Source organism: Lissotriton helveticus, chromosome 5_1, assembly GCF_964261635.1.
Source record: "Lissotriton helveticus chromosome 5_1, aLisHel1.1, whole genome shotgun sequence".
In the NCBI taxonomy this organism is placed as follows: Eukaryota; Metazoa; Chordata; class Amphibia; order Caudata; family Salamandridae; genus Lissotriton; species Lissotriton helveticus.
The window spans coordinates 1,483,329,103-1,483,354,472 of record NC_136065.1 but is presented as its reverse complement, the minus strand read 5'-3'; the positions used below and the strand labels follow the sequence as shown (position 1 = coordinate 1,483,354,472).

General features: G+C 48.2%; 1 protein-coding gene across 2 annotated transcripts in view; it reads left to right on the top strand.

The window, feature by feature from the left end:
- C5_1H6orf132 (chromosome 5_1 C6orf132 homolog) overlaps positions 1–25,370 on the top strand; it is a 143,344-nt gene that overhangs the window by 79,056 nt on the left and 38,918 nt on the right. For both annotated transcript variants that reach the window (XM_078644483.1, XM_078644484.1), the window contains exon 2: positions 23,803–23,900. In XM_078644483.1, coding sequence (XP_078500609.1) covers positions 23,803–23,900 — 98 coding nt within the window. The remainder of the gene's footprint in view (positions 1–23,802; positions 23,901–25,370) is intronic.

Sequence of the window (25,370 nt, the reverse complement as noted above, 5' to 3'; positions counted from 1 at the left end):
TGACTGCTTGCCAATATTTTCAGTATGATTTATTGGAACGTTTGTAAAAGGTAAATAAAATAATGTAATGAAGGTAAAGGGACATATTCAATTTGTGAGTTGATAAATTAGTCGAACTAAATAAGGAATGGTGAGACTAACCTGTTTCTAAAAGGAATCAGTGCAAGTAACTGATATATCAGGAAACCTTTAGGGCCTGAGGACTATAAAAATATAAAGAGACATTTGACCCCCAACTGCTAGTGCTTTCATATCAATTACAACACGGTAATAATGTCCTGGTTTCCTAGGCTCTAACAAAAGTCTCCCTTGTGCTAGGCCTGGGGGACTGTGAGGAAGGGCTATTTTTCCTATCGTCCTATTTTTTTTCCTCTAAACCTCAAGGATAAAAGCACGTCCAAGTCTTCACCAACAGTGAATAACTAGTTCTCGTGACGCTAGTAGCTTAAAGTACTGGCAGGCTTTTTATATTTTGTCGTACACTGTCTCAAAGCAACATACATGTTGTTCTTTGTGGGAGAGGAGTGCTAGTCTCCAGCCAATCAGAAGCCAGTCTAAAAAAATTCTTGTTCTTTGCAATCGGAAGGGCGGCTGAACCGCTGCAGCATCAGGAACAGTTGCACAAGTGTTGCTGTATAACTAATTTTTAGGCGGTAAATGCTTGGAACATGATGAATTTAATGCCCATTATTGTTGTGGTACAACTGAGCTTTTTATTGTAGTTGCCAGCAAAGTTATTAATCTCCATTTGCGAATCTGTATCCAAGTTCTACATTGGATCTTAGGAGACTGGGAGGAAGTGAAGCAGGTTAAACGAGCATTGGCAAAAGAGTAAGTCTGACTTGCATTTTCAGTTATAAGCAAAGAGACATTGCATTTGCTAATGCTTAAGTACTTTGTCTTAAAAATTAGCTAAAGATACTTGTGCTGTAATGTGATTGCATTTCGTTTGTGTATCTCACACATAGGGTGAAGGGGAAGTGTATGGTATTAAATAGAAAATTATGTCCGATACTGCTTCCAAAAACTATTCTGCTCACACGGAGTATAGAGTAGCGAGGAGCAAGAAAAACGAAAGAAATGGGATCAAAAGGTGGGGACACTACAAGTGTTTGTACGAGAACCCTCACTCATCCGAGGGTGACCTGCTTCATCATTGAGTCCCTCCACACACTGGAACCGTAAGGTACCCAGTGTGGGCTACAACTTTTCCACAGGAAAGAAGCAGGAGTGTTTTTAGTAGCACGTCTATATATTAATACCTCAAGGTTACGAGTGAGGGGCAGAGTGCAACAAAAACGTGTGTTAAAACTATCTCAATAGGGGCAAGACAACTGTATTCCTATGTCCAAAGGGATAGAGGTTAAAAGCATAGTGAGACAGGGTTATGAATATTCACCCTGTATATGGTCAAAATGTTTCTGACCCTCGTGACTTAGATGTTCCAGACATTCTTTAGGACCATAGTGTATTGTCAGTCAGCTACATAAAACATGTACAAATTATAATATCAAAAATCTACTCAGGTTTGTTTCTTGATCAACAATGCACAGTGGCAACGGGTAGTTGAGTGGGTCAGATAGACCTACAAAAGGAATCGTAAAGAGGCACATTTCAAACATCTGCATCAATGTGAATTTGAAAGCACTAGTGTACACCACCACCTCACTCAAACGTGTATACTTCGTCCCAAAAATTATTAAGAGGGACCTTACCCAAGAACAATGCATAAGGTCCGACTCTACCATCTACAGTCTCTACACACGTAGAACTCTCCATTGATGTGCAACAACATAAGTCAAGGTCAAAGAAAGAAACACAGACAAAACAGAAACACACACATTTGTATAAGCTAGAAGCACAATACTATGCTGGACGAGTTTATGAACTTGTCTCCAATGAGTCAGTGAATGAAATTATATATAGATATAAGACTAAATAAACGGAGTCAAGGGAACACTCTGCACATTACTCTGGTGCAGTGCCCATTATTCCATAATCAAACTGGAGTAAGTGTAACTGCTGAGAATGTCGCGGTAACCAATGAGTGAAGGCGATTAAAAATAGTAGCAACCCAGCTCGCAGCCCTTAAAAATGGCAAACAAACCCCTTTACATCCTCACCTGCGGTCAGGGTTGCTACCATTTTTAATGGCCTTTGCTCATTGGTTACCGCGACCGGCTGCTTTTCGATACCCGACAGTCGTACCTCGGGTTTGAGGGCATTGTAAACATGGTGTGACTCATTTCTGCTGCAGTCTGTGCTGTACCTCTTCACTGTTGTGAGGAAAATGTCTACAGCTGCAGAATGTAGTGTACTCAGGACACAAGTCAGGGTTACACATGGGTAACACGTCCACCCACTATTTTCAAAGGGTGGACAGGGTCCATCCTGCCAAGAACTTGGGCCCCACTAAAATATGCTGAATTTGTCCCGGTGTAGGCTTCAGAAACAGGGATACTTTCAGCAGCGCCTGCAAGTTGTCTGCTTGCATTCTGAGCAGCAACGTGGAGGCAGAAAGGGAGCGTACTTATTTTAAATTCCAGCTGGGCCCAAAACAAAGGCCTAATTTAAGGGGCCATTAGCCCTCCTTTTGTTCGAGTATCCTGACTGGGAGCTATCTCGTACCTAAATGCAATGGAGGGGGGGAAAAAGGCACACAGCTTATCACTTCACAGGCACTTAAGAGCGGCATGCTTTTGACTTTATTCAGTCCCTGTATATAAAAGATAAGCATGCACTGCCAGAATGTCAGATATGTTGGTCTGTCCCGTTATTTATACAAATAACAATTTGAATAGCACTATTTTGTTTTATTTCTTTTATAGCTCTACTCATCCCAGTGCAGGGTGCCAGAGCACTTTACATCACATGTTAACATTATACATTGGCAATAAATAACGTGTGCAAATGAATTTACAGAGTGCCTTCTATAAGTCTGTGATGGCTACTAGGTGTAGGAGTCGCATGCCCTTCATATCTCACTGTGCTATATTGGAAGGTTTACAGTTTATGAACTGCAACTAACAAAAGGATCCTTGTGTTAAAAGCAGAAGCCCACTTACCTTGCTCCATAAAATGCAAATCTGTCAGCTGCATGTTACATGACGTGCTCTGCAGGAGACACATTAACCATCAATGCTTCTTTTTATTTATAAAGTTTTATGTAGCGCGAACAAGATCCCAGAGGATATCAGAGCGCTTTACATCAGGAAGGAAAGGAAGGAACAATAATGCAAAAACAACATCAGGTAGAGATAAAAACATGATCACATGACTCAAAACTGGGGCTAGACAAAAAACAGATCTCTCCAGCAAATGCATTAACCTCCAGAGTTATCTTACAATTATTATTATTCCCTGAAATTTACTGGGCACACAAAGATCTTTGTAGCAGGTGCCTTCATCCCATAATATATTTTACAAGGCAGACTTTGCCACCAATTAAGCACAACATATTTATTGTCGAATTTCTTCCTGCTGCAAATTTCTTTGAGACAGAGTTTTAAAAACATAAATGCATAAGTTGAGGTCCATATTTTGTGTTGGTGTTAAGTTACTTTTTTGACACAACCCTGACGCAAAGTCTCACTCGTTTAATCTTGTAATGCACTTAAATGTACTTGTGATAGAATTGCTACACATATGTCAGAGGTATTGAGATCTGATGTCACTTTTTGTTATGTCACTTCCTGTGAGGTCAAGGGTTGTGATGCCACTTACAGTGATGTCCCTTCCTGTGATAGATACCATGTGCGACGTCGCGTGCTATGATGTAACGCGCCATGATTTCACTTGCATACGGCCGGAGTTGGTTAGTCCCTCCCACTTCTTTTTAAAAAAAAAAAAATGTATTTAGGACTTACGCCCTGGCTATAAATGTTATGCATTTCTACTCATTGTAAAGTTTATTAACAGCGTGTGAAACAAGCTTGCATTCATGCTGTCCACCTGTGTGCTGCGTGACTGAAAAAGGACTGATCATGCCAGCGGTTGCAGTGCATATAGAAAGTGTGGGAACAGTGATCCTGACAACATCGAGGATAGGACTAAAAATAACAAAATATTCTGGAACTAGTTTGTTGGCCTTTCACTAACAGGTTACTGCATGTAAAATACAATGAACACTCCTTAAATGAAAAATAAATGCAAATTAAATTCATCTGTAGGAAATACATTTTTCTGGTAGGAAAGCTCGGATGGTTAATGTGATCACTTCAGATGTCTATGGTTGTCGGAGGGTCACTTATTTGTATCCTGATCGGTGCATTGGGGAAATAGTGATGTGTGTTTTTAGTGATAAGAGGTCGAAGTGTGTGACAAAAAGCACTGTGATTATGTAAATCAGTAGTTTAAAAATGCATTACACACAGTAAAAGAGAGGTTGCACGCAGTATAAATAGGCTGTTTATAAAAAGTGCAAAACATTTGTCTTTACATTTTTACAGTGCTTTTAAAAGTTCTCTTTTTAGTAATAGTCTCTGTACCTAGTGCAAAGCTTTTTACAGGTTTTCTTTAAAAGACCAAATTCCAGATTACGTAAATTAAAGCAAATACTGACTCCTAAATAGGATCTAGATATTCCGATTAAAACTCTGCACAAATGTACATTCTGCCAGGTGCAGGGACCCTTGAGGGAGGGCCAGTTTCTTTAGCTGCCTCTCCCTTCTCCCTAGAGGAGACCCTTCCTCCCACTTTCAACATGTTGCGACTCAACCACTCAGAGCAGGTGGGTGATCAATAAAATTATGGGAACTGTTTTGAAGAAATGAATCGAGCTTGGGAATGTGGCCCCTGTTCCCCTGTCCACTTCGGCCTCTGGATCATGCCTGGTTGTATCAGCTATGTGTGTCTGCACTGCCGCCGTTCACGCTGCACTTACTGCGGGTGTGAAATAAACTTACTGCGGGTGTGAAATAAACTGCTTCTGCTGCAGCCTGAGTGTGAGAGAGGCTGCCATATTATTGCACAATAGAGGGAAAGCAGACCTGGGACGTGTGCCTAGCTGCTGTGTATGTTGTACCCCTTCTCTGTTGAATGAAACCTGCATTGCTGCCGCCGGAGCTACCTGGTTGAGATTGTGAGGCAATTTCGGACTAGTATTGCTTGTGATGCATCTGTTCTGTGTCCATAGTAAAGTTTTAGAGTTTGTTTTTCACTGTACATTAGCCAAACACTTAGCTTAGTCGAGCTGTGTTATTTCTGGCTCCAGCGTGCTTTGAACAATTTAAGCACCGTGTTTAGACCATTTCCCGTCGAGCGATCCGGATTCAAATCGCGATCTTGACAGATTGTTGTATCGATTACCAAGCAGTGGTCTGTGCTATTGCGTCACTGTGGTTAAAAGTATCGCCATGCACAACGGCAGAGGTTAAGTCAAGATATTCATTGCCGTTTGCTGAGAGTACCCTGTCCATATGGACACCTGGAGTCTCCGTCACCTTGACTCTACACCACGAGTTCCCCTGAGTAATCTGGTTCACCTGCTAAATTTAGGGCAAGCGTAACATTCTAAATGTGGGGTCTGTTTCAGAACCCGCTTTTTCTGAAAAATCGGAGCAAGGCCTAACCATTTGCAGAAAAGGTTTAGAGTCTGACCTGTGCTGTTGCATTGACATGGACAAGTGTGGCCAACCTATCTGAGAGGCTGCCAGCACCTCCTATGGGGGCAGATGGCCATTTCCCCAGGCCCTGATCCTTGAAAAGGTTCAATGCAGCACCCTATGGCGACCAGGTTTAGTGGCGCACACGGCATGTTACAAGGTGCAAGCTACTGTAATCATAACTGGCACAATGAAACGGGCCATGCCCACGCTGACAAGCCATGCTCCGTGCTGGCTGGTTGTGGGCAGCAGGCCACGGGCACACAAGCCTTGAGGGCACACCTGTGCTCTAAACGCCCAGTGAGTTCCTACCAGCATCAGTAGGGCAGTTGTAGTGAAGCGGTGATGGCCAGGTCCATATTTTTCCTCGGCTCACCTGCCTGGAGGAGCAGTGCATCGGAGACTGAAGGTAGTGGACCTTACCTCTGCCCTGGACAGCCCGCCCTACAGCAGGTGCTGCTTACTGCCACTTCACTTAGAGTGGCGGTGTAAACCTTTAACCAGAAACAAAGTGTATTTTGGATGGTTTCACTTTAGCATATTCAATCAAAGCACTCCACTGAGTGGCCTTTATTAGAATTAGTGATCCACACCCCTGGTAACCTGACCATTCTATTAATAATTGAAAAGGCACGTCATGTGTCTTGTGCCTCTTCTATAAGCTTTGACTTTTGTAGATGATGCAACGTTATTGTCTATTAAGCCAGGTACAATAGAGAGGTCTGTCCAGTGTACATTGTGCATTGAATTAGGTCAATTATTTTAATGTGCTCTCAAATGTGATCATAGAGTAGGAGGTGCAGTGAAGAAAAGTAATTGACCAGGGTCACACAGTCAAGTTAGGTAGCTGGGATTGAAACCAGATATTTTGGGTACATGTCCAACTCGTTTTTGCACCCGCCCCACAAAAAGTGCTGACTGCTTAGGACTAGGAGGCTGCAGAGAAAGGAAACCCTATGCACACACATGTACTATCAGAAATTAATTAATTAACGTATGCAATAAGACATGCAACTGATAGTACATGTGTGTGTGCATGGGGTTTCCTTTCCTTGATTCTTTGTGTTCTCCCAGCTTGCTGGTTTAACCTATGAGTGGTTATTAGGGTTTCTCCACTCACCCAGTTGCACCACTAGTTTATTATTTTCTCCGAGATACAAATCTCTTGTGCGTCTACTACTGGCAGTGCGCCCACAGTTTCTCTGACACTAAAAACCCTGCTGTGATAGCTCTAGGAGGCTGCAGAGTATCTGGGCAGACAGGGAGCACCAATGTCTCTTCATTACTGGAATGAACGGAGCAGAAGTGGGAGAACCCCCTTGCATGGTCATATCGAACTTGGAGCAGCATAATGCCATTGGCTTCCAATCTGGACTTTCTATATCATGCAGTTGCAATCAAAGAGACTTGCGATTCTCTATACATTGGCAGCTGAGAACTGCTAATTGTGACCAGTGCATGGTGATTAAAAAGAAACGACTATATTGTGCTTTATAAATATCTGAAACGGTTCCTTACCTTTTAGCTTATAAACATTTATGCGCATTTAAAAAATATACATATTTTAGCAATTACAAAGAGTTTTACTTTGAATGCAAGTCTTCTGGCGATGGTAGGGTTTTTAGCCCTCTGCAACCTGTTGACACACGTCCTCATTGCCTGCAATTCGAGGTCTGGCCTTTAGTGTTTGCCTCTGAGGGCGGTGGTTGAGCCTGAGTTCGATGCTTCTCTGCAGGTTCATGTCATGCAGTTGCAAGAGGCAGCAGAGCCAATGAGAGCACCGGGAGCCTTCCCAGCAGACTGGCAGGGCAGGGGCGGAATCAGCTGCATGTCAGGGAACGCCTGCTGAGAACTCCATTTTCCCCACAGTAAGGCTGTGGTGACTGGCAGAATGAGGGTAGGAAAAGCAAGGCACAGATGGATTTGTCACGTCTTTATTGGGCAAATAAAGCCAAAGTAATGTCAAGCGCAATATTTACCCTAAATATGTAAGTAATTGTACTGAGAGCTCGAAAAACATTTACTGTCTCTACCTTATTTCAAGCAATCGCCAGGTGATTTTAGCTCTGTAAAAATTTTACAACGCAATGCTTCCAATGTCATGCAAGAGGTGCAGTTTTGAAAAACCCCTCCACCATAAACCAGATATAGTGATGTGGGCCCTTAAGGCATGCTCCTTCTGGCAAGCTATCTCTCAACCTACCACACATGCGTGGGAGGGGGGGGGGGGCAGCACCGACTACAGACTCGTTTTATGGTGTGTCAAAGGCCGCTTTATTGGAAGCAGGTGCACCTTACAAAGAAAAAACTCCCTTGGCCTGTGCCGTACAAAACTAAACCTCACTAAATATAATTTTTCCTAACAAACCCCCCACCCCCTCCCCTAAACATGGTTTCCCCCAAACAACAAACATGAAAGCAATTTGCAATTTTCACCTTGCCTCTTTATCTAGCTAAATAACTTTGTGTACTTAACCCCCCCTCCCCCGGTAAAACCCAGACCTTCTAACTAAAATTCCCCCAATACTTAGATAAACCGCCACCCAAACGACTGATCAACACAACAGCACCTGTTCCAGCGACATAAACCCCCCCTACATAAAAAACCCCACCGATGCACCGGCTCCCAAGAAAACCCTTCCAATAACCACTTCACACCAACCACTCTACCGATCAGCACAAAAAACCCAGCAAGGTACCAAAGCAACAGGGGGTGCAGGAGGGAAAAAAGAAGAGAGAGCCCCACCTAAACCGCCCCTGACCGGCTGCTGTGTCACTGCCACAGAAATGGTGGCTCGTGACCTAAAATGGCCGGTTATATCCTTAACCAGCCCAAACCCCGCCCAACTGCAGCCAACCCGAACCCAGCGCTACTAACGAAGCCCAAAAGCAGCCCACTTACGGTGCTGGCTATTCCCCAATGGCCCCAAACCCCCCCGGGGGTGGCAGGCCTCCTGCCGGTTGGCCACCCCACCCCCCAAAGCCCTATTGGGCCCACCGGGGAGGGGGGGCAGCACCGACCACAGTCTCGTTTTTATGGTGTGTCAAAGGCCGCTTTATTGGAAGCAGGTGCACCTTACAAAGAAAAAAACTCTCTTGGCCTGTGCCGTACAAAACTAAACCTCGCTAAATATAATTTTTCCTAACAAACCCTCCACCCCCTCCCCTAAACATGGTTCCCACCAAACAACAAACATGAAAGCAATTTCCAATTTTCAACTTGCCTCTCTACCTAGCTAAATAACTTTGTGTACTTGCCCCCCTTCCCCTCCCCGGTAAGACCCAGACCTCCTAAAATTGCCCGAATACTTCGAAAAACCGCCACTCGAAAGACGTACTAACGACTTTTGACCCCCTCGCCCCCTCTAGGACACCTGAACTTTTGGATACCTGCACACCCCAATTGCCTTGTCCAGTGCCTCCTTCAACTGAACAATGTAGAGTTTCATTCCATACCTAGACAGGTGAACTCCGTCCTCCTGAAAGAAGTACACTGCCCCATACCTAAGCTCCGGATGCTCCATACTACCCATCCCCTCCTTTTCACAGAAAACCTTAATCTCCCTGTTGATTTTCCTCCGAGTCTTATCAATGGCCGCCACCCTCTCTGCACCCCTCCAAACCTGCCTTGGAACAAACTCTGACCATATCACATCGCACCCAGCCCACCTGCGCAGTATTTCCCACAGGTCCTTCTTCATCTGCTATACCAACGCTAACCCCTTGCACTGGACCAAATCGTTCTCCCCCAAGTGAATAACAACCACATCCGGACACACCCCTCCCTGACAACTGTGTTCAATGCTGGTATTAATTTGTACCATCTCATGCCCCCCCTTTCCTTGCCATTGACAGTGAAACAACCTCGGGTCCAACTCAAAGTTCAAACCTCATTGCTTTTCCCACTCAGCCCTCTCTGCTCGCTTTACAAATGAATGTCCTATAATGTATATCTCCAGAACTGCCACAGCTGGCCCCGTCACTGCACCTGCAAAGACACATATGTAAGAGAGCGGAAAAACCATTCATCTCATTGCTCCGCCCCTAACCCTCTCATCCTGATATATGTCCTGTAACAGTCCGATCTCCAACGCCCGAGACGCATGAGGTCCTCCCTCCCCCAACCCTGCCTTGCCGCCGCCGTCCCCGCTCCGATCCAAAACTAATGCATCCCAAAAGCCTTCAGGTCCTCACCCATGACGTTTAGGGCATGCCGCAGGACCCACAACAACTGAGCCGCCGTCACCCTGCCCCTGCCAACCCGGTCAAACACTTTGCCCGACAACTCCCGCCGTCTGGACGCTAGGCGCCTGCCCTATGCCGCCGGGCAAACCACCTAGTCCCCCACTGGTCCCAACACCCCCCAAGTTCCAACCCCCCGCTGGTCGGTCTTGGAACGCCGCAGCCGCACTACTATCTCCTGGGCTCTCAGATCCACCTCCCCCCAAAGAACCCCTGCCCCCCCCTTAAGGCCCACCAATTCTGAAACCCTAAAGGCTCCAAAATACATCCACGACATGAGCGTGGAAAACAAAATGGCCTCCCCCCGATTATGGCAAATCACCGGCAACAACCGCAACACACCCGCGAGCAGGCTCTCTGTAATGTGCCGGCGCTGACTCACCCTGATCCCCTTCTCCCTCGCCAACCTTCCAAGAGACGTGTCTCCAGTTCCCCCGCCGACGGTGCATAACCCCACCACAACTTCCCCAAGAAAGCCACGGCCGACAGTTTACCCGCGATCGTCACCTTCGACAACCCTTTGTCCATCAAGCTCAGCATAAACTGCACCACCTGCTCCTCCCGGCACCACAGATCGCTCTGTCGTTCTGCTCCACCATGCAAAAACTCTTCCCATGCCTGTTCGTACACTTTCCATGTGGAAACGGCCACCGAGGCTCTTACCAGTTGTACGACCCGGTCTCTCCCACCAACCAGTCCACTGGCACCAGCGTCTTTCGCTCGTCCGCCTCAGTGGCTAGCCCATGGAACCTCTGCCACTGTGAACAAGACAAAGCATCCGCAGTGTCATTGTCCACCCCTGGCCCATGTCGAGCTTGAAACAAAATGTCATGCTCTAAACATCGCAGCACAAAAACTCTCATCAACTTCAACACCTGTGGGTCCCTGACAGGCCCGGACTGGCCGTTGTGTGCACCGGGCAATCCTCCGGTCGGCCGCAAGGGTGGGGGCCGGTTTTGGGCCCTGGGGGCCGTTTTTGTTACAGAGCCGTTTTTGCAGCATAGCTGCAAAATCGGCCCTGTAACAAAATCGGCCGAAAAGCGGCCCTGGCAAAGCGGGCCGGCCGAGCACTTTGCCAGGGCCGGTTTTGGTTCCCAGTCCGGCCCTGGTCCCTGGCCGACTGCCTATTGACAACCTGCACTACCGACATGTTGTCCACCTTGAACAGCACCCGTTTCTGCACCAGCTCCCGTGCCCACACTGAAACCGCCACCACCAGCGGTAAGAGTTCCAAAAGGCAATGCTCTGCCCTTCACCCTGCCAATGCTGCGGCCTTTGTTCAGCGCACCACCTTCCCTCCCAGTAAAGCCCGAAGCCGCCAACCCCCGCCGCATCAGATGACAAGGTGACGTCCCACTCCCAATCCTCGGGGGCACCATGGGCATACCATTGAGGCGCTCCAGGAAAGCCCGCCACATGCGCAAGTCCTACTTCGTCCCCGTCGACAACCGCAAATGGTGATGTGGCAGCGTCAAACCGAACAACGCAAGACTTAGCCGCCTGCAGAAAGTCCGGCCCGCCCTCACGACCCAGCATGCAAAGTTCATGGGCGTGGTCGCTAGGCAATCGACCTCCCGCCTAGCGCGATGCCTGGCTCGAGGAAGTCGGAGCTCTTCATTGAGGCGAACACCAGAAGAAGGGATTCATTCACCGTCTGCCGCTCCGGTGGATGGGAGCGGGCGCCCGGAGGCCCGTCCGCTTTGTGGCCGCCAGAATCTGCGCAACACAATTAGGCTGCGGCCCCCGCCCCACCTCAGGTAAAGCGACGGAGACCCTGAGCGGGAAGACGGGGGTAGTGCGGCCTCCTCAGCTTGCCTCCAGGAAGAAGTAACAAGGGCGCCGATCGTGCTCACAGGTATCTGGGGGGGCTCCAAGGAGGGAGGGTCTGAAGTAAAAAAAGGGACATGCAAGAAGGGGGCAAATTGTGATGATTGTAAGAGCCACAAACTTGCCCCAAGTAAACCACCTCTCCAAGCACGTCGTGAATGGCTCATTTTATGAAAGAGGGTCCCAGACTTCAATAATTCCCTTTTAAGTAAGCCTCCAAGAAGTCATCTTTGCGCAGGAGTGAGAAGAAATAGCGCGCTCAGTATGAAAAGATTGTCATTAATCTCATTTTAAGAAATCTTACTGCTTACACAAATTGACTTAGAAGCTGGCTAGAGCTTTATTTCATTAACTAGAATGTCGGCCCAAGTGGAAACTTACACCTATTAAAGTAGAAATTAATGGACTGATCTAATTTTATGGGTGATATTCTAACTAATCAATTGTCTCACTAAATGTATTTAGAAACCTGTTGCTTGACAGCCGTGAGGAAATGTGATTTATTGTATAATTTATGTAATGATTCTTTTCCTAAAGTCGAATGACTAAGTCCTAATTTATTATTAATTGGAACCTTCATACCTCCTTTCTAATACACAGAGATAAAGCCTCACTATTTTCTAATTAAAAAAGACGGTGTGGTGTCATTTTTGGTGAATGTGCACTGGGGTGCTGTAGTGTGTGTCATGCAAGTATGTAGCCAAAGCCTTCTAGATTTAGCCTTCCACTCAGTGCCATGCTATCCTAAGTGGACCGGTAGTCCCGGTTCCAACACCGCCCACCAAAGCCAACATCTGCGTCCTCTTCTCCTCTGGCAGGCATGCTTCCATGGCCACCGAGTCGAGCTCAATTCCCAAAAATTACAGCACTGTACTGGGACCGTGCGTCTTCTCCGGCGCTAGGGGCACACCCAAGAAGCCCATGAATTCCGTAAAACCGTCCAGCTGCTGCTGGCAGTCCGTTGAACCAGGCCGTCCCACCAAGAAGAAGTCGTCCAGATAGGGCGTCACCATATCTGGGACTGTGCACCAGGAAAAAAGCCCACTGGAAAAACGAACTGAAGTGCTCAAACAATGCGCACGAAATCGAGCACCCCATGGGCAATGCCTTATCCACAAAAATGCCCCTGTCAAACTGGATCCCCAACAACTGGTGATCCGCCAGGTGTACTGGCAGCAGCCTCAACGCTGACTTAATGTCACATTTTGCCCGAGGGCCCCCGCCGCCGCCACCAGCCTCCCTGCCACATCCACGGACGAGTAAGACACCGACGTCAGCTCCGCCGATACATAGTCGTTCACCGATGTCCCTTCTGGCCACGACAAGTGTTGTATCAAGCGAAATTGGCCGGGCTCCTTCTTGGGCACACCGATAGGCGAGATAATCGGATCCCGAATGGGCGAATTCCGAAAGGGACCCGTCATCCTGCCCTCCCTCACTTCCTTGAAAAACTTCTCCCGCACAACCCCTTTGTGTGCATTGATTGATTTTAAATTCTTCGCCCACCTGGTGATCCGCGGACCCTCGTACCTCAGCCGGAAACCCTCCCAAAAACTTAGTCGCAACGTGACCGCATCAACCGTCCGCGCATAAGGCTCGAGACGCTCCAGTCTAATTGGCGTATGAGCCTTTTCCCACAACTCCTGCCCCCCACATTTTACCCCCCTCCCGCCCCTTGACTGAGCCCCGGCCGCCGCGGGATGCTGCCTCTGGGCACCCCCTCGACTCCCCAGCATCGCACAACGGGGTGTCTCTTCCCGCACTTGGAGCATTCATGCCGAAAGCGACATTACTGCCTGCCACACGCGCCTTAGTTAAAAATCCCATCATGCTCCAACTGTGGCATTTGCGGCACCTTCTCCCTGCCCCACCCCCTTCGGGTAGGGCGGGCCGAAAAGGGGGATGCCGCAAGTGGGAGACTGCTGGTCATATAAATCGTCTTGCCAAACTTCGCCCTCCCCCCCCGGTCTGGGGGTACAAGTCTGAATCAAGCTCACCCCACTTTGCCTCCGGATCCGACGCCAAGCACACCCAGAACTCTTCGTCGTAGTGTGACCAGGCATACACCCATATGTGATATGCGCCTGCCTGATCACATCCATGTACTGCCCGGTCCGGGTATTTCTCACAATACACGCTGGCGAATATCAGAAACCCCGCTGACCAATTGTCAAGGGCACCTTGGGTCACCTAGCCAACTCTTGCTCCTCCTCCTTCGACCCTTCCTTTGCCGTTAGCTCCCTGTGAAGGAGCTTCAGGATCTCCACATACTCCCCTTCCCATATTTTCTCCTTAGTCGCTAGCGACAGGTGCGCCCCCAGTGGCTTTGTAACACCCATGTAGGGAAGCTTGCGCACCGGAACATCACAGCTCTCCTTACCACCTTTGTCCCCGACGGCTCCCTCGCCCGTCTTAGCCGCACCGGCACCACCAACGCCTCAGTCCACCTTACCGTCCACGGACCACCCGGCGCCCTCTGACGTCGCCCCATCCGGGCACACTCCTGTGCCCTTCACATACCGCCCTTTGCTGAGACGCACTCCCAACTTCCCCCCTCGAGCATCCGTCCCCACCGACACATTCACACAAAGAGGTTCACCCAACCCACTCCCTACTCCGCCACCGTCCTTACCTGGCATCAAGGCTGGCATCCGCACTGGATCCCGCCGCCTAACCATTGGAGCAGGGGGGCCGTCACTCTAGGCGCTCCATGGGCATTCCTGTAATACACTAGCAACATCGTTACACCGCTCCCCCCCAACCCTCCCCCATCCCCTCCTGAATCTCCGCTTCCTTCGAGGTGTCCTCCTCATAATCCAGCTGCACCATCTCACCCTGCTCCACACCGGCGCCTTCCACCAACTCCATACCCCGGCCGCCCCCTCGGGGCTCCATCCGACTCAACCAGCCTTCTCTCTACATGCCCGCAATAGGTCTGCCAAATCCAAGCTCTCCCTCCTCCCCTCCACTTGATACTCCTCCACAGGCCATTCCCCAGCTCCTGCCCTCCGCCCCGTCCTCCAGCGGCCGTCTCGACCCTTCGGGGTGGGGCTGGCGGGGACCTACTGCCCCGCCTCCCAGTGTGCGCCATTGCCTGGTCCCTCGGTGGAGCACGACCGCCCATACAAGGCAGAGCCGGCCCATCCCCTCGGTGGAGTGGAGCCGCATGCTGCTCTCCCGAGCACCTTGCCACACGTTCCTGCCAAGAAAAAGAGGTTGAGTACAGCATGCCGGGGGAAAAATGTCCCCCCACACAGCCCGCTTCCCCAAAAGCCCCCCACGGGCGCCCAACCCAATCCCGCCGAGTGACCACCCCTCCTCGCCCGTCAGTCCCCCCACCTCCTGAGCCCATCCTGCTCCCACTCCTACCCTCCCACCCACAGTCCTCCCCCTCCCCGGCGGTCCACTCCAAAGACTCCAGCTCCCGACGAACCGACCCACCCCCACCCCCATGAGCTCTGCCCCCGTGGCTGACCCCAAACTGACCCTCTTCTGACCCCCCATCCCCCTGAACACGCACCCCACCCCTCCTGAACCCCCCGATGGGACACCATCGCCCCAACCCCTGACCCGCCATCTACCCTCAACCAGTCAGCGCCTCCCCCAGCTCCATCCCCCTTGCCACCACCCCCGGGGACTGCGACCCACTGAGTCACACCATACTCCCCTCCCCCTCTGACGAGCGCCACTCCCCCTGTCCCCCCGGCTCCCTCCTCCCTCCTCCCTCCTCCCCTGATTCCTCAATTTACAAAGGTGACGCCCCCCCTATCGTCCTCCTGTGTAGGGGCTCTCCCCCTTCCTCCACCAACTCCCTGCAAGCGTGATGCTCACCTTTTTTCTGGCCCCGCCCCCTCCCGCTTCGGTCCGCTGCTCCCCTGCCCGCCCCCCTGCCGCAAACTCCAAGGCTGGCCTATTGGCAGCAGCCCGCTTCCCTCCAGCCCGCCGCTTTCCTCGCATAGTTGGGTCCGCAGTGTGGCCGCTCCGCACTCCCTCTCCGGCCTTCCGGCCCTGTCCCCCTTCCGCCGCAGGCGCACCTGCGGCAGTTCAGTGGCCATCACCGCTGCCGCGGCGTTGCTGGCTGCACGCTGCAGGGGCCTTACCTTGACCTCGGGCCGCACAATGTCCATGCGGCCCGCCTCCAGCAATAGACGAAGGGCCTCCACGACGCGAGGATCTTCAATACGAGCCATCAGGTACGTCATTCGGCCGGCACCACGCGGGCACCCTTTTCTTCAATCCCCTGCAGCCTATCCGCTCCCAGACCACGGACCGCACTTCCCCCGCCATGCCACAAAACAAAACACCCATGGAGCCACAGCACGAGCGACCCCAGGCACCTTCAACACCAGGCACCTTCAACACCGAGCCCTGCCCTCCAGTTATACCGCAAGGCAAGACAACAAAACCCCACATGCCCCCGAAGGAAAGGCACAAGTAGGACACAGAAGGAAAGCATCAGCAAGACAGACAGGCCAAAAAAGAAATGAGAGCCCCACCGAAACCACCCTGACTGGCTGCTGTGTCACTGCCTCCGAAATTGTGGCTTGTGACCTAAAATGGCTGGTTATATCCTTAACCAGCCCAGACCCAGCCCAACAGCAGCCCACCCCAGCCCAACGCTACCAACGAAGCCCAAAACCAACCCACTTACAGTGCTGGCTATTCCCCGCCCCCTCCCTCGGCCCCAAAACCACCCGGGGTGGCAGGCCTCCCGCTGGTGGCCACCCCCCCCAAAGCCCTATTGGTATTGTTAAACAAGAACTTTTTTCATTGCCTTGTGTCATTGTCCTTTGCAAATGCTGGCTTCTGATTCGTTATTGGTTTGTTAGTCTCGCCTTAGTACCTCATTGTATTCATTTGTAACCTTCCATGAGGACTGGCCCTTTTCAGTGGTGGCTGGTGACATTTAAAAGTGGTGAGGCCTAAAATGTGCATTGAAGCGCACCACGGCGAGTTTAGTGAGTGAGCCCGAACGGCCTTGAATTTAATTTTTTTTTAACTTACCTTACCGAGTCGGTGGTTCCTGTGCCCCCTCAGCTCTTGGCCGGGTCCGGTACTGTGTTTTCCCAACAGGAAGCAGCCACAGGCAGCCTCCCTCCCCTAAACTAATCACAACCCTGCAATGGCAGCATTGTGATTTTGTGCGGACGGCGCCCAGCAGAGCACCTATGGGAGGCCATTTTCTCTGTTGATTGCATGCAGCCTACATAGAGAAAAGGCAGCGAGTGCACATGACTGGTTTGGTCAGCGAAAACAGTCTGGGCCCATATCATTGGGCAACCATTCCTACCCGACCCGCCCACCTGCCCGCCCCGAACCAGGCATACCCTTCTGCTCACTCCTCCCTGACTCACCACTCTTCCCCCAACCAGGCATACTCCTCTGCGTTCTCACAGTGCGAGAAGCAGAAACATAAAGTAGGGTGTGCACCTCTCAACTTCACCCATGGGTGCAGCCGGCAACCCTGGCACCCAGTGCGCGTAACCGAAAGCCCTGTTAAGTGACCTTCTGGCATAAGATGGCGCTTTCTATGGCAATAGCGTTTCCATAGCAGTGAGTGTGTGTATGTAGAGCAGTAGTAGCAAATATAGAAAAACCGTGTTTCCATTGTCTTGAATGTTGTAGGTTTAAATCTGTTATCGCAAAGAAACAACTTGTTTTAGGTACCTCTTGCTGTCTTAGTCTTGCAGCAACGAAGCCCTAAAAAAGTTCCCTCCTAATTCGATGGGTTCTCAATTTAACGACCTTTGGAGAATGAAATCTCTGAATCGGATTTTCACCTAGATCTCGCCAACGTTTTCCAGTTCTGCCTTTTCATCTAATACTGAGTGCATACACGCACTTATATTATTGGCTTCCCATGAACCATAATGAAGTTAAAGTGCTAGGACAAACAACGTGTTGTTTCATTGCTGTTCCATATCATTTCCACAACAGGTGCATTGGCCTACTGACCTAACTCACCCAATGTGCAAGATTGCGATCAACCTAGCTACCAAGCAGTGGAGCACTGTACATGAGGGGGGACTCGCCATCGGTAGTGAAACAGTGGCAGAACAGAGGGAGAATGGCATTAAACACCAGAAAGTGTGAGGGTTTCACGGAGGGTCTAAGTGCCCGGGGTTTGCCAGGACTACTTCTAGAGGTGGTTGGTGTAGGAGATGTTGGGAATAGAAACTCTTCAGGGTGATCTGGGTGTTTATCCAGCTATGAAGAATTCTGCTGGGATTCTGCAACCACTGGTCTCCTCGTGGTGCACTAACCAGTTTCTGTATATAGCAATGCACGTAGGATCTGTAATCCCTGATCCACACAGGTCAAGAGAGCAGCACCTTCACTTCTCCACGTTAGGAAGATGAAGACCACCATCCTTTCCAAGGGACTCCTTGTCCAGAACTATGTACCTCATGGATGCCGGCACGGAGAATACCCTCATTTCTAAACATTGTAGACCCGCCTCCTGTTGTACAGCGCTGGGGTGTTATATGGCTTGAGGTGTGTTGTGTAAGAACCCATACTAATAAGATCGGAATGAGTGACGTTCATGCCATGTAAGTCTCTTCTCCGGCTCAAGGAAGAGACTGTAAAGCTTGCAATCTATCCTGCAAATTTCAACCTCCTAATGGTCCAAAGTCCATGAAGCATGAACTCCGCTCCTGCCAGCTCGTGAATGGGCACAGTGGTTGGAATGATTGAGAAACTCGTTCTGTGAATGTGATGAAATGGATGGAGTGTGTGGATGTCCAGCCAGCCGTCTTCCAGTCTCCTCCCACTGGATGCTTCCTACTACCACTGTGAACCAGCCCCTGCCTCTTCCATCATCTTATCTTGTGTGGATAAAAAGTCAACACCACCCTGATTCCATTGAATCAAGGTGAGTCTTTGACATTTGCATTAGATTGGAGATGCCTTAAACGATAACTTGGTTTGTCCGCCTCCTAATGTTACTCTAGCGGGTTTCCTTGTAAATGATTCATCTACCACCTTTGCCGCCTTGTGAGAGTGAAGCACACACCTGTCACTCTGCTTTTTGATTGGCTAGTTCCCACTTCCACACTGTGTAGGCTTCAGCGATTGGGTCTGGATGCTGCGGAGGACAGTATCTCTGAATTCAGGTATTTGAATATCTTAGTCCCCACCAGCCAGGTGGGGACTAAGACCAGTTAGACAAAAACTCCTGCCTCGGGCACACAATCGCGGCAAGGGGGCATCAACTTAAGAAAACTACAATAGACACAAGTCTTTTGGAAGGGTGGCCATATGGCTCCCTATCACCAGGACCCCAACAGCTGTGAAAGAAACATTGCAACACTGCACTGGTGTAAAAAGTGAGGCGAATTCTGCTGCTTGGGCAATATAGAATGGATGGTTTACATACGAACAATTAAGAAATGTTTAGGCATGCAGCCCGTGCTTTATTGCATTTTATGTCACAAATGTAAGCATTATAAAATAGTAACACAAAGAATTTAGCAGAGAAACTCTGGTCCTAAGAAACTCGCATTTAAATGTGAGCACACTGATTTACACTTTGTACTTTTTCTGCTTATGTAACAAAAAAGAAACTGAAATTAACCTGTCTTTCACGTTTGAAAGCAAATAACATGTATTTGTTTCCACATTTTATGTATACACAACAAATAATGAAGTAAGTGTATACCACAAATTGACATACTGCAAGAACAGCGAAAATGCTGTAAATGGAATTGCCATTTTATTTTTTTTAAACAGTCCCTGGTTCCATTGCTGGCTTTAACAAAGTCGCGTATTCTTTGAGCTGTGATTGGAATCACAATGTAAACAAGTGAATTAAGTGTCATACAGCAATCATTTGTTACAAAAAGACTAAATTCGAAGCCACAGTGATCAAGAGTTGTAACATTTCCTTTCAGGAATGGTAGCTTAGATACCTGCAGTGTTTTGCCCAGCTGTACTCCAGTGTAACATTCATTCTTGTCTCCGCATGCACACATAACCTCGCCCACGTGAGAGACGCCAGCCCCGTGGGGCGCGTACGCACTCGATGACGTAGAGGCAGGTTTTTATGTTGATGCCTGGGCTCGCGAGGTGTGCCCTTGAGACTGAAGAAAGGGGCGTGGTTGGTTTTATTTTTTTGACAGTGACTCCGTTTTTTTTCTAGGGATGACGCTGTTTTTTCTTTTTCTGCAATTTGATTTGCATTAATGCCAATATTTTATAAGGGGAAAGTGGGAGATCTACTCCCATTGACTTCTATTGAGGCCTCAATCGGTTCAATTATCATGTACTGAGACTAAATGAAAATATAATTTAGAAGCACAGAGAAAGTGCTATGGCTGGCAGAGAGAGTGTGACAAAAAATGGTGTGCCCTGGCCTGCAGTAGCAGGTTACTGGCAGTGCATACTCTGACTCACACAAGACCTGTCCCTGTCTGCAGAAGCCTGGCGAGAAATCTGATCATTGCATACACGAATCGAGACTAGCGTTGAAATCGGTAGTCTCCAGTCTGAATCGGGAGGGTTGGCATGTAGGGATTCGCTTTTTACAAACTAACCAAAGCAGTTCCTAATACCATCCTTAAAAATTGCATTAAGCTCAGACACTGCCATCCTCCTTCAGATTAATACAGAGGGGTGTGTGTGGTGCAACCAGGGCTTTAAGTCTGTCCGGGTCTGAGCACTGACAGGTTTTTTTGGGGCCCTCGAAATGAGTCTCTATAGGGGCTCTATTTTCGCGGCTGGCAAAGGTAGTCCTTCATTTATTTTTATTTTTTTCCGACCCGTTTCGAGGGCCCCAAAAAAAAACTGCCGGTGCTCAGACTCTGCCCACTTAAAGCCCTGGTGGTTGCTGCTGTGATGTTTTAACATTTTCTTTTAGGTAACGTGTCTGTGACATTTTGGGAGAAGAATTTACAGCTAAGGGGGCTAGAATGCGATCTCTAAACCTATGCTACTGAAGTGAGAGCTTAGTTTCCTCACTGAGTAGTGGTCACGGCATGACGTCCACAGCATGATATCATGCCAAGGTGAGCTTTCTTGGAGGAAGGGAAATCCTTTAAGAGAGCCATTTTCTCTAAGGATTTCCCGCAGGAGCAACGTCGTGGTGGTGCCAGTGTGGGGATGATGAAAAACTGAAGAGGCAGAGGACCCCAGTCAGGTGCGCAGTGCCCCCCCCTCCCCTCGTCTGTGTCAGCCCGCCCGCGACTGCCACACAGCCGCACCCCAGCACTTCACAGGTCTTTAAGACAATTTGCTTGTTAATGAGGCCTTGCTGCTGTTTCGCCCCTTTTAAGAGCCCCTGCAGCTCCACTCTGCCTATTGATTAAAGATTCAGCCCCCCCCGAATTTTTTTTCTTAGCCCTTACCCCCTCCCCAGAAATTTGGCTCTAGTTGCGCCTTTGCCCCAGGCAGCCTGCTCCAGCAGGACCTAAACGACTTTCACTTAGTGAATTGGCGCCATGTTTTGAATTGGAGAGGTCTGGGAAATTAGTTTCACCATTTTTCACCTGTGGAGCCCCATTCTTGATCTGTAAGTGCAGTGGGTTATCCCCACAATTTGATTAAAATCGTTTTTTAGTTTGAGCTTGTATAATGTAGATTCCAGTTACAAACTTGCATCTTTATTTTTTTATGCGTGCGTTGTGATTGACAGCCAAGTGTATCCTGGCAAGGGACTGTCTACGCTGCAACAAATTGTTTGTTACTTTTAGTTCTGTAATGCTTATCTTTGACTCTGTGATGTGTATTATCCAAAGGGTACTTTTTACTTTCCTGCGTCAATGCCTTTGGGTTGAGTCTGCACCATATAAAATTGCAAAAATAAACTAATGAAGATAAAATAAAAAGCTGAAACATAATTCCTGGGTGAGATACTACTGTATGGCGGCTTTTCCATATTGATGGTATTTGCATACAAACAGCATTGTTAGATGCTGTTTGTGTGATTCACGAAAATAAAATGTAAACCTAAAAACAAAGCTGGTCACCAAAATGCCTGTTGACCCTTTTTGGTTCAATCAAATGACCAAATATGGAGATTATAGGGTCAGGCAGAAAATATTCTAGAGGTTAAGTTCACAGTAGAGGACCTTCATTCCTACAGAAAGAGAGGAAGACAAAACAGAGAGAGGAGTATGTGGGGGGGGGAGAGTGAAAGGAGTGTGTGGATGTGATACGGGCACAAAAATAATGTTCTTTATACTCGGCTGCCCTTGATAGCCCCGGTTTTCAACCTAAAAGGTCAAGCAGAAAAACTGCACAGTTTTAGTTGGGAGAAAGTCACCGGGGGATTAAAGGGATCCCGTGAGCAGCAGTGCTAGTTATCTTGATTTAGACCACGTCCCTACTCGGATAGGCCACACCCCTTTAAGAGATTTACCACGACCCTTGTAGAGCACCCCCAGTTTATTGTTCCACTTAAAGCCCTGGGTGCAACTGACCTGATTCAGCTCTAGCATCTACCAGAAAATGAACAGTCCTTGGCACCTGACTAGTAAGAGTTTTAATTATCCAAGTTAAACGAACTAATTTTATCAACCTCGAAACGGAATAAAAAATGTCACAAACCTAGATGCACAGAAAAAGATAGAGCATGGAGGCTGCACAGACAACATGTGCACATTTGTGGTGGCCTGTTGTAGCATGCATTACCACACAAATGCCTATTAGAGAAGATGCAGGCACTGGTTCGAATGTCCTGCAGCGAGGGAGCCCTGGAGCCAGTACCACGACATGCATCCCAACGCCAGAATTGGCTATGTTGGCATGGATGTATTAGTATATGCCTTTTGAGGCTCCAGTGAAAAGGGGTAGGATAGCAACATCTGTTTCATCACCGCTCTCGCCCTTGCACAGCGATTCGCTCACCACTAGGTTACAATTTCTGCTGCTTGAGTGGTGGAGGTTGGATCAAGAGCCTCCACTGCCTGGATGAGTAGGTGAGATAGGCACTGGGAAAGATTGAATATTGAGAATGCTTTAGTTATGGAAGGTAAGATGGTGGCATTCTTACATGCTCGAGTAGAAGCTTGAGTAGAAGCTGGTTGATCATTGTTGAGCCGCAGTTGGAGTCTGGTTGTGCTGACTGAGGGCACTGTGCAGTGCTTTACCTTACATAAAAGGATTGCTCGCTCCTGTCCACGTGGAGCTGCATTCTTGCAAGTATTCCACTAGCCAAACTGTCTGAGCGTGTCAGCCATGGCTAGATTTGCTGTCCTTGGATGGTGGCGGGCAGGTCGATACTGTGTTTCTACAAGCATAGGGCGCATGTTTGAGCCATTTCTGTGTGGCTTGTGGAGTGCTCTTGTGTTTTATTGTGATAGGCGAAAGGAATAGTAACTTTTTTTTATTGAAACTGTAAAGATTTGCAACTGTTAGCAGTGTACATTAGATGATGCTGCATATGAATCTAAGAAATCCTATCATTTTGAAACCTGGACATTTGAGCCGTCTACTGAGCTCTTAGCTAAGCGTCATAAAATGGAAGGTTCACCAAGTGCCCAGGGGGCCAGACTGCAGACTCCAGGTAGATAAGTAGGTAGACATCCTGGCATCCAGGGCAGCGAAGTATCTTCGATGTACATTGTGTGGCTCTTAATGTTGATTATTCAACATTCGAGGATATGATTCTCCATCACGTAGTCTAGCCTCACTCTCGTTGTTAAGAGGTTGCCAAATCAGTGCAATACCCACTATTTCAAAATCAAGATTAATGACCCAAATATTGCAAAAGGTCAGAATTTGCCTGAAAATTACTCTTTCGAACTCAAACTTGTAAACATTGAACCACCATAATAGTCCTATAGAGTGTTTACACTGGCCCCTGTGTGAGTTTTAGGCTACACAAACCAGGGATGTAAACATGTTCATGAAAGCATTGTCGTAGATTTGCGTACTCTGTGCATTCTATAACGAGGAGGGAAGAAGGCACAGTGTGGGAGGATCTTGGTGCTGGGCTGCTGGACTTTATATGAGGTTGCACACTCATGACTGTCAAACGTGGTGTCAACCAGGACCAGTGACCTTGAACCTCTTATGGACTTTAAAAAGTGAACAAATGACATCGTATTTTATTCTATACAAAAATATTTGTTGCATTTTTCATTAAAATGCGTTAGTTATCTTAATACTGTATTTTGTTTCTGTCACACAGATGGAGGGCTCCCATCGTTTTCTTTTAAAGATGAGTCTGGGACTGCAACGCTCCAGGCCCGGCCAAGAGTTCGGCCTTTTCTTCATTTCTCATCAAATGTGAGTACATGTTATTGCAAGAAAGCTTTGCCATAGCCTATGGACAGAGACATGTCCACTTACAGCATGGATAGCATCTTCGTAGTGCGTTGACCAAAGATGCACGTAATGCTTTGAGCTCTCGGCCATTATGGTAATCTGGGGTTGTTGAAGAGAGGGAGGAAAAAGGCTGGTCCACAGGCGTATGGGGAAAGTCTGTATGATCCTGGTACAAAAAATCATAGTTGCTCCTGTCGGAAAGATGTGCTACTCTCATGGGCTGTTCTAAGCTCTTGTGGCTCCCAATATCTTGCTCTGCAAAGACAAACTTAGTATGTTAAAGTTGTCCTATATAAAGAAGGCAAGGAGCTTGATGACCCCAGTGAGGGATGAAGTATTGTGCACGCCTGTCAAATTTCCATATAGCCCTAGCATGAAAGTTCTGCAAGGTTAGTTTGAAGTGCAGCATTCTGCAGATGCGTTCTGCAGATGTGATTACAGTTGTATGCTAGACTATGATTGATTTAATAAAATGCCTCCCTTTGCGTCACCTTCCCTGTTTTGTTTGGGCTAGTGCTGCTGGTTTGACTCTGTGCATTGGCACTTTGCTAACCAGGCCACCGTGCATGTGCTCCAACCCCTAAAATGTGTTGAAATTGGCGATAGTTCCTAATAAGCCCATTTAACTTGTGAATAAGCCCCTAGCATACAGTGCAAAGTTTACCCATGGCCTGTAAGTTAATTGGCACTAGTGGAATGCAGCACTTATTGAGCCACCACTAAAGTGACCATGCAAAACATGACGGCAGGCCTGCCATCAGTAACTTGCCTGTGCAGGTTTCAATTTCAATTTGACCTGTCAAAATAACTCCCTTTTGACAGCCCTAAACCCTCCTTGCAAATGTTAACAAGTCATCCCTAAGTCAGCCTTAATGCTTAGAGTGCATTGTATCTAAAAGCAAAGCTACAGCGACCGGGCCCTAAAAGCTATTTTCACTGCAGCGGGGTTAGCACATCCATAAGACTGGGAGTTAATATTAAAATTAAATAATGTTATCTTTGCCTAGGAACCATTTAAAAGTTAATTATTGGACTTGTTAGAATATTTATTACAATACAATTTATTGCTAAAGTCCAATTTCACAAAAGGTACTTTTGAAAAGTCACCTTTAACATGACTATAGAAGCTCATGTGCCTCAGCGTCCAGCTGTCACTCAGCAGCTGAATAGCTTTTTGATAGTGTGTAAATTTGCCCCCAGAACTGAGACAAAGACCTTGGTTGTGGAGAGAGTTTGACCTTCCCTTGACAGGATGGTCTGAGGGTTGTTCCCAGCCCCATGCATATCACCAAGGATGTCACTGGCAGGTGTAGCTCACACTTGGGCCTGCCTACCTTTTGTCTTCCTAGCCAACCAAACTCCAACCCCAGTGGTAGAGGAGCTGCCTGCAGAATCAGTTTTAAGTGACCACAGAGGAGTAGTTGTCCATTT